This window comes from Panthera uncia, chromosome F2 (assembly GCF_023721935.1).
Source record: "Panthera uncia isolate 11264 chromosome F2, Puncia_PCG_1.0, whole genome shotgun sequence".
In the NCBI taxonomy this organism is placed as follows: Eukaryota; Metazoa; Chordata; class Mammalia; order Carnivora; family Felidae; genus Panthera; species Panthera uncia.
Window position 1 is genome coordinate 710,766 of NC_064812.1, and position 8,951 is coordinate 719,716.

General features: G+C 54.1%; 1 protein-coding gene across 2 annotated transcripts in view; it reads left to right on the top strand.

The window, feature by feature from the left end:
• Positions 1 to 5,505: 5,505 nt before the first annotated feature.
• OPLAH (5-oxoprolinase, ATP-hydrolysing) overlaps positions 5,506 to 8,951 on the top strand; it is a 13,353-nt gene continuing 9,907 nt past the window's right edge. Inside the window, exon 1 of one of the 2 annotated variants that reach the window (XM_049632773.1) lies at positions 5,506 to 5,824. In XM_049632773.1, coding sequence (XP_049488730.1) covers positions 5,590 to 5,824 — 235 coding nt within the window. In that variant the 5' untranslated portion in view covers positions 5,506 to 5,589. Of the gene's footprint in view, positions 5,825 to 8,833; positions 8,901 to 8,951 lie in introns of those variants that run through there. The other variant, XM_049632774.1, reaches the window with a different exon arrangement.

The window sequence follows — 8,951 nt, forward strand, 5'->3', positions numbered from 1 at the left end:
AAGGATAGGTATTAAATTTTTTTTTTTGTATGTTTGATAGAATTCACCAGTTGGGGGCGTGGTGTGGAAGAATTCACCAGCAAAAACATCTAGTCTTGGACTTTTTTGTTTGTTGGGAGGTTTCTGATTACTGATTCAATCTCCTTACTAGAAATAAGTATATTCAGATTTTCTATTTCTTCCTGATTCAGTCTTAGAAAATTGTATGTTTCTAAGAGTTTATCTATTTCTTCTAGGTTGTCCAATTTGTTGACATTTAATTGTTCATAGTAGTTTCTTACGATTCTTTGTATTTCTGTGGTATCAATTGTAACTTCTCTTTCTGCCTGTCTTTATTTGATCCCTCTATCTTTTTTTTTTTTCTTGGTTAGTCTAGCTAAAGGTTTGTAGGTTTTTATCTTTTCAAAGAACCATTAATCTTTTCTATTATCTTTTTAGTCTTTATTTATTTCTGCTCTTATCTTTATTATTTCCTTCCTTCAACTAACTTTAGGCTTTGCTTGTTCTTTTTCTAGTTCTTTTTGGTGTAAAGTTAGATTGTTTGTTTGAGATTTTTCTTCTTGAGGTAGGCCTGTACTGGTATGAACTTCCCTCTTAGAACTGATTTTGCTGTATCCATAGATTTTTGGCATGTTACATTTTTTTTAAAGTTTATTTATTTTGAGAGAGAGAGAAAGTGCGAGTTAGGGAGGGGCAGAGAGAGAGAGGGAGGGAGAGAGAATCCCAAGCAGGCTGCACACTGTCAGCATGGAGCCCAATGCGGGGCTTGAACCCACAAAATGTGAGATGATGACCTGAGCCGAAGTCAGATGCTTAACTGACTGAGCCACCCATGTGCCTCTGACATGTTACATCTCTGTTTTCATTTGTCTCTAGGTGTTTTTTTTTATATCTTCATTGACTTATTTGATGACCCATTGGTTGTTCAGTTGCATGTTGTTTGATTTTTAAAAAAGATTTTCAGTAATCTCTAGACCCAATGTGGGGCTCAAACTTATAACCCCAAGATTGAGAGTTGCCACCCAGGTGTCCCTATTTTTAAACATTTTTAATGTTTATTTTTATTTTTGAGAGACAGAGAGAGAGAACATGCGAGCGGCGAAGGGGCAGAGAGAGAGGAAGACAGAGAATCTAAAGCAGACTCTGTGCTGTCAGGAAAAAGCCAGATGTGGGGCTCAAACCCACAAACCATGAGGTCATGGCCTGAGCCGAACTTGGATGCTCAGCCAGCTGAGCCACCCAGGTGCTCCCAAGTTTTATTTTTAAGTAATCTCTATACCCAACATGGGGCTTGAACTTACAACCCCAAAATCAAGAGTCACATGCTCCATGGACTGAACCAGCCAGGTGCCCCCATGTTTTGTATTTTTGATGTCACATTTTACATCTTTTCTATTTTTTGTATCCCTTAACTAATTATTGTAGTTTTATTCCGTATTACTTTCGTCTTTTAACCTTCATACTTGCTTTATAAGTGATTGATCCAGTATCTTTACTATATATGTACATTTCCAGTGAGATTTTTACTTTCATATGTTTTCTTATTACTAATTAGTGCTATTTCTTTTCAGTTTTAAGCAGTCCCTTTAACATTTATCATAAGTCTAGGGGCTCACGGGTGGCTCAGTCAGTTGAGCATCCGACTCATGTTTTCAACTCAGGTCATGATTTCATGGTTCTGGGTTCAAGCCCCATATCGGGCTCTGTGCTGACAGTGCAGAGCCTGCTGGAGATTCTCTCTCTCCACCCCCTCCCCCTCTCTTTCTCTCAAAATAAATAAATAAACTTAAAAAGATTATCGTAAGTCCAGTTTAGTGGTGATGAACTCCCTTAGTTTTTCCTTATCTGGGAAACTCTTTTCTTAAAGTTTATTTATTTTGAGAGAGAGAGAGAGAGAGAGCACAAGCAGGGGAGAGGCAGAGAGAGAGGAACAGAGAGAACCCCAAGCAGGCTCCACGCTGTCAGCTCAGAGGCCAATGTGGGGTCCATTTCACAAACTGTGAGATCATGACCGGAGCCCAAATCAAGAGTCTGATGCTTAACCGACTGAGCCACCCAGGTGCCCTTTATCTGAAAAACTCTTACTCGTCCCTTCAATTCTGAACGATAACCTTGCTGGAGAGAGAATGCTTGGCTGGGCGTTCTCTCCTTTCAGCACTTTGAATATGTCATGTCACTCCCTTCTGACCTGCAATGTTTTTGCTGAAAAATCTGCTGAGAGCCTTATGGGGTTTCCCTTATAAATAACAAGTTGCTTTTTCTTGCTGCTTTTAAGATTCCCTCTTTAACCTCTACCACTGTGATTATAGTGTGCCTTGGTGTGGATCTCTTCAGGTTCACCTTATTTGGAACTTTCTGGGATTCCTAGGCCTGGATGTCTGTTTCCTTCCCCAGGTTGGGGAAGGTTTGAGATTATTATTTCTTATTTCTTCAGATAAGTTTCCTGGATCTCTCTTTCTCTTCTTCTGGGATCCTCATAACACAAATGTTATTTTGCTTGGTGTTGTCCCAAAGTTCCCTCAAGTTATCGTCACTTTTTAAAAATCTTTTTTCTTTTTGCTGCTGTGTCTGGGTTCCATTGTTTTATCTTCCGGCTCACTGTTCCGTTCTTCTGCTTCATACAGTCTTCTGTTGAGCCCCTCTAGTATATTTTTCAGTTAAGTTGTTGTATTCTTCTTTCTGTGACTTCTCTTTTGTACTTTATTGTATTTTTTATCTTTTTGTTGAAGTTTGCGCTGTCTCACCCATTCTTCTCCTGAGTTTGCTGAGCATCTTTGTGACCATTACTTTGAAATCAGATTGCTTATCTGTTTCATTTAACAGATAAGGTTTTGCTTTGTTCACTCATTGGGAACATATTCCTCTGTCTCCTCATTTTACTTGACTCTCTGTGTTTGTTTCCATGTATTAGGCAAATCAGCTGCCTTCCCAGGTTTTGAAGGAGTGGCTTTGTGTAGAAGATGTCCTGTGGGATTCAGAAACACTATCCCCTCTGGCCACCAGAGCCAGGTGCTCAAGCAGTGTCCTCTCTGTGAGTGACAGGAGCCCAACTGCTATGGTGGGGTCACACTGTGGCTTAGAGGTGGGCGGGGCTCTCACCTGGCCCAGCTGTGGGGTGGTCATGGTGGTGGTGGGTGGGCAGGACCCTCAGCCATCTGTGCTCTCTGGTGCTAATGAGTTAGAATCAGATCACAAAAATGGTGCCTGTGGTAGCTCTGTCTCTGGACAGAGTCTCAACAAACAAGTTCCTTCCTCTCTGAAAAAAAATTTAGGATTAGTAAATGGGTCTCATTCATATATGGTCTACATGCTTTTCAGGCTGGTGTTTTTGCACTGGGTCCTGGGGTGAGTCAGTCTGTGTGTGAGGTTTTTTTTTTTTTTTTTTTTCCATTTTTTTCAACGTTTATTTTTGAGAGACACAGAGAGACAAAGTGTGAGTAGGGAAGGGGCAGAGAGAGAGAGGGAGACACAGAATCTGAAGCAGGCTCTAGGCTCTGAGCTGTCAGCACAGAGCCCAACAGGGGACTCAAACCCAAGAACCGCGAGATCATGACCCGAGCCAATATCAAGAGTCAGATGCTTAACCGACTGAGCCACCCAGGTGCCCCTCCTCTACCTGTTTCAATGCTGCCATTTAATCCTTTGCTGTGGAGGCTTTGTTCATCCAGTTTCCAGGACTTTTTCAGAAGACATTTCTCCACGTGTAGTTGTCAATTTGTTGTGTCCTTGAAGGAGATGACTTCAGGACCTTCCACATGTCCACGTTGTGAAGAACTTTCTTTCGTATTCCTCGTAAGATAGGTCTTCTAGCAGCAAATTCTCCGTCTTTGTTTATCTTGGACTGTCTCTATTTTACCTTAATTTCCAAAAGGTCATTTTCCAGAATCTAGGATTCTTGCTTGAGTCATTCTTTCCGGAACTTGGAGTATGTCGTCTGGTTTCCTGCCTCCGTTGTTTCTGATGGGGAGTTGGGTGTTCATCTTATTGTTGTTTTCGTCTGTGAGGAGTCATTTTTATCCCGTGACTTTGGAGGTTTTCTCTCGGTCTTTTAGTGTTGTGACTGTGATATGCCAGCTCCTAGAGGCCACCCGCACTCCTTGCCACGCGGCCCCCTCAGCAGTGGGGACTCTCCCGGGCGTGGAATCTCCTTCACCAGGAAGAGACCTATTCTTTTAAGGACCCACCTGATTCAGTGAGTCTCATCCAAGGTAATCTCCCTTTACTCCTCAGCTGTGCCGCATAAATAACCGAATCATGGGGTAAAATCCATTTTATTCTGGGATTATGCAGGGCCCGTGACCTGGGGGCCTTAGTATTCTGCTCACGGACCAGTCCCGGCCACGACTGCCCTGAGCCTGTCACGCCCTTGAGGTAAGATCTCTAGTCCTTTCGGAAATACTCTACTCCATCATGGTCAGAATCAGGACACTTCCTAGTTATAGGAACTATTAAAATTGTCACCATTTCCTTTGAGATCGAGCGTGGGTCCCACCCCGTCCCCTGGGGCACTGCTGTCAGCCTCCCCTGCAGTCTGCTCTGTGAAGACCCCCGGAGCTGGCCAGGCCACACTGAAGCAGCCGGGGAAGGGCATGCAAATCCCAGGAGGACTTTGGGTCTACAAGTGGCAACTGTGCTGAGGGGGTCAGCAGGCAGGAGATGATGGCGAAGTAAACGCCAATCATAATACAAGGAAAGGACAGACGATGACAGCGGAGGCAGAGAGCTGTGCCGGTAGAGGGCACATCGCATGAAAGAAGGAAGTCCTTCATATGCTCTAAATGTAAGAAGTCCTAAAAAAAAAAAATAAATAAATAAAAAAATAAAATAAAATGTAAGAAGTCCTTCATATGCTCTTTGGGGTGGTTCCCCTGCGGCGGGGGCATGCCTTGGGGCCTGCAGGTGGGGGAGCGTGCCGTGGGGCCTGCGGGGTATAGCATACTTTCCGCCCGGCCTGCCCTCCACATGACACAGCTGCTCCCTGCCATCCCTGCCCCATCTCTGTGCCTCCAACCCCGTCCTGATGCACTTGCCGACTCAGCCGCGTCCCCTGGACCCTGACCCACCACCCCACCCCCTCGCTGTGCAGCTCCTGCTATTTCTAGGCCAGAGGCGCCCCTCCCGCGGGGCAGCTCAAACAGCCACTGTCCTGGCCCCTTGAGATGTCCTGCTGGCTGTGTGACCACCTCGGGGACCGAGCCGTCGCCCAGCCCCGTGAGCTGGCACGGGCAGGGGGGGATGCTGCAGCTGGGGGCCAGTGGGCAGCCAGATGGGGGATGGGGAGGCCTGGGTCTTTTACTCCCACTCCCTGCAGCACCTCCGTGCCAGGCTGGCATAAAGAAGCTTCCGTCCTCCAAGAGGGGCATCCCAGAAGGACTCCAGGCTCTCGGCAGGTCTGGGCTCCTCTAGTCATTTGGCCCTCAGGGACCAGAGGTCAGAGGTCAGGTGTGCCCTGCTCAAGGGGCCTTGGCTCTGACACCCGGAATGCGGCTGAGGCCCGGGGGCAGGGGCGGCCACTGACCTCACAATGACGGGGTCCGCTACTCCTGGCCAGGCGACAGCTGCTGGCAGCTGCCCCCCCTGCTGCCGGGCATGTCCCCCCTCAGCAGCTACGAGGGTCTGCGGCGGGAGATCCAGCGGCTGGCCCAGGAGAATGAAGAGTTGCGACGGCTTGTGCAGCTCATCCAGGAGAACCAGGAGCTGAAGCTGGTGCTCCAGACCCGGGGCAGAGGCCTGGGCTTCTGTGGCTCCGGGCTCCTGGCCGAGGTGGCCACCAGCCCCCGGCTGCCCCGGCGCAGAACCATCAAGTTCAAGGATGCCGAAAGAGGTGAGGAGCGCCAGGGCCCGCGGGGGCTCTTCTCAGATGCCCACGAGGCTTCACTCATTCAAGCTTGTGCCAAGACAGGGGAAAGCGGCGGGGGCAGGGGGGGCGGGCGGTCCCTGCTCCCGTGGGGCGATGGCTCGTCAGGTGCGGAAGGTGCTGAGGAGTGATACGGGGGCCGGGGCCTCTTTAGGAAGGCAGCGGGGAGAAAGTAACGTCTCCGAGAAAGTGACATTGAAGCAGGACTGCACCAAAGTGAAGGAGCCACAAGGCTGGGGTAGAGCTGAGGGAATGGTCCGTGCAAAGGCCCTGAGGTGGCAGCGGGTCGAGTGTGTTGAGGCACAGTGCTGAGGCCAGCGTTGGTGGAGTGGAGAGCAGATGAGGACCAGGAGGGTCTTCTAGGTCGGGGTCGTTCTCCTGGTGAGAAATCACAGGCTTGGCTAGAAGGGGGAGTGAACAGTGCCGGGGGCTCTGGATATACTTGGGCGGGTTGGGCGTGCTGGTGGGAAAGTGGCACTTGAAGGCAGTTCCTAGGGTTTGAGCAGCGCAACTGGGGCGCTCTCCCTGGCACGGGCAGGCTGAGGGGACCCCAGCTCTCATGGGGACAGGCACCACGCTTCCCGGAAGCCTCTGGCTGTGCAGATCCACCGGGAGATACAAGTGGCCAGGGAGCGTGTGGGCCACGTCAGTCCTGGCACAGTGTCCCGTCCCTGCTTCTGAGGGCCCGGAGATGTTAACAGGCAGAGAACGGTCTCTGGAGAGGGTTCAGGGAGTGTGGGCTGCTCCGTCAAAACACCACAGGCTGGACCACTTCAACAATCCACTCCCCACAGTTCTGGAGGCTGGAAGTCGGAGATCAGGGCGCCGGCACGGTTCTCGGCGAGGCTCTCTTGCTGGCTGAGAGTTGGCCACTGTCCGGCTGTGTCCTCTCATTCTGGAGACAACCCCTTCCGTCTCTTGTTACAAGGGCACTAATGCCATCATTGGGGCCCATCCTCATGACTTTGTCACCTCCCTAAGGTCTGGTAGGCTTCAGTACAGGAAGTTAGGCAGGACACAGTTCAGGGCAGGGCAGAGGGGAACTTCTCAGGACACACGCGTCAAGAAGATGCGGTAAAGGAGGCTGGCAGGAGGGAGTCGGCAAGGCGGGTCAGGACCCCATGCAGGAGGGGCTTCCCAGAGACAGAAGTGGGGAGCGGGTGGACGCACAGGGAGGCCAGAGGCCTGGGCACTGGGGCGGCTCAGGGGGCTTCTCTGGTCTTGCCTGATGTGATTTGTGAGCCTGGAGGCTTGTGGAGGTGGCAGGGGGCCTTTCCACGGACGTGCACCCTGAGGAGCAGAGCGCTTGGGGTGCTGCTGGAGGGGCGTGGGGGCGGGGCCTCTAGAAGACGCGGTTGGGCGCTGAGGGTCACCAGCCGCGGGCTGGAGACGGGCGTGGGGGTGGCCGGGCTGATGCGGTGAGGAGGCCTGGCTGAGACCGCAGGCAGCCTGGCTGAGTACGGCACCCCAGGGGTGGTGGTGTGGCTGGGTTGTTGGAAGCCTCTCCGGATGGACTCTCAGCTGAGCATCAGGACGAAGACGCCACGTGGGGGAGTTGGCGGAGATGGGCAGGTGGGACAGTCACCCGGTGATGGGGGAGAGTGGGCTGGATGCACCTGCTGTGGAGGCGTGAATGGAGACACGGTGGGGGCTGCAGGCGGGGGTCCTGCCTGGAGTGGGGCCGCCGACCGCCATCTCGTGGTTAGCTCAGAGCCGGTGAGGGTAGAAGCTCCTGTACGGTGGCCACAGTGACTGTCTAGGCATCCAGCTGGACGTGAGGGATGGGGAAGGTGACAGGGAGGTCAAGGGGGTGGGGGTCTGGGGTCAGTACCTTGGCTGGCACCTGCCGCCGGGGGCACAGTCATCTGGGCACGGTCACAGCCCATCCCCCGCGGCGCGCACGCAGGGCAGCTCAAGTCCTAGGTCCAAGCAGGGCTGGAGGTGGGGAGAGACCCACGGGAGCCTGCGCTGGTGGGAGAGGCCACCGGCCACCGTCAGAAGGCGTGAGGTGGGGTCGGAGGCCACAGACACTGCCACTGCCCTGAGTCGCTGAGTCTCTTGTGTCTCTCTTGGTGCAGTTCTTTCCAAACCCCGTACCCCCCACCACGTGCACAGAGACTGCAGAGGCGCTGGTCAGAAGGGAGCCCCCGCTGCTGCCCGGGGTGTGGCCCCACCTCGCTCGTTCCTCCAGGGACCAAGCAGGCCTCCAGCGCCAGCAAGGCTCCCAGGGGAGGGGGAAGTCTGGGGCGCGTGGGTGGGTGCCCCTGCCTGTCTGGTCATCTGGCCTGGCACCTCAGGTGAAGCCCCCTTCACCCGCTGTTCCCTCTGCTTGGGTCTCCTCCCTCGCCCCATCCCCACTATTGCCCCCTGGGAGCTCTAAACGGCCTGCTCCAGGCCCTGCACGGTTGGTGTCCACTCCAAGCCTGGACACTTTCTGCCCGTGGGGGAGACAGGCCAGGGTGGGGCACGCTTCGTCTCATCGTCAGGGCACCGGCCACGGCTTCTGGGGACATCAGCCCTGATGTTGTGAGGGTCCCGGGGCGCCCAGCCTGGGCTGTGGCAAGGCTGGCCCTGGGCGGGCAGCAGCGGGGTTAACGGCTGCGGAGGGGCCCTTGCCCGAGGCCCCTCCACGACCCCCCTCTCCAGCCCCGTCCCTCACGGCGTGACTGCCCCGCGCCAGGGTGCAGTCCGAGCTCGTCTGGGCTCTTACTTCTTTGGAGGGTGGCCTGCTCCGCCTTCCCCGGGGCACCTCGAGTGGCCAGCTGAACCGAGGTGGCCGGCGGCCGGGGACGCGCCAGCACGGAGCCGCCCCTGGCCCAGCTCGGCCCCGCGCCCCGCGGTCCCCCGGCGTGGCTCCCGGCGGAGGAGGGAGGCGGCTCCCGGCGAGCCGAGCCTGACGCAACCCGGAGGGCCGTGCGCGGTGGGACCGGTCGGGCGGGGGGCGGGCCCCGCTTCCGGGCGGGGGGAGGGGGGGTGCGGCGGGCAGGGCCGGGAGGGAGCGCGGCCCGAGCGGACCGCGAGCGCCTCGGAGCCGACGTGCCAGGTGGGCCCCGCACCCGGACCCTCCAGCGCCCCGCTTCCCCCCGCCCCCCCC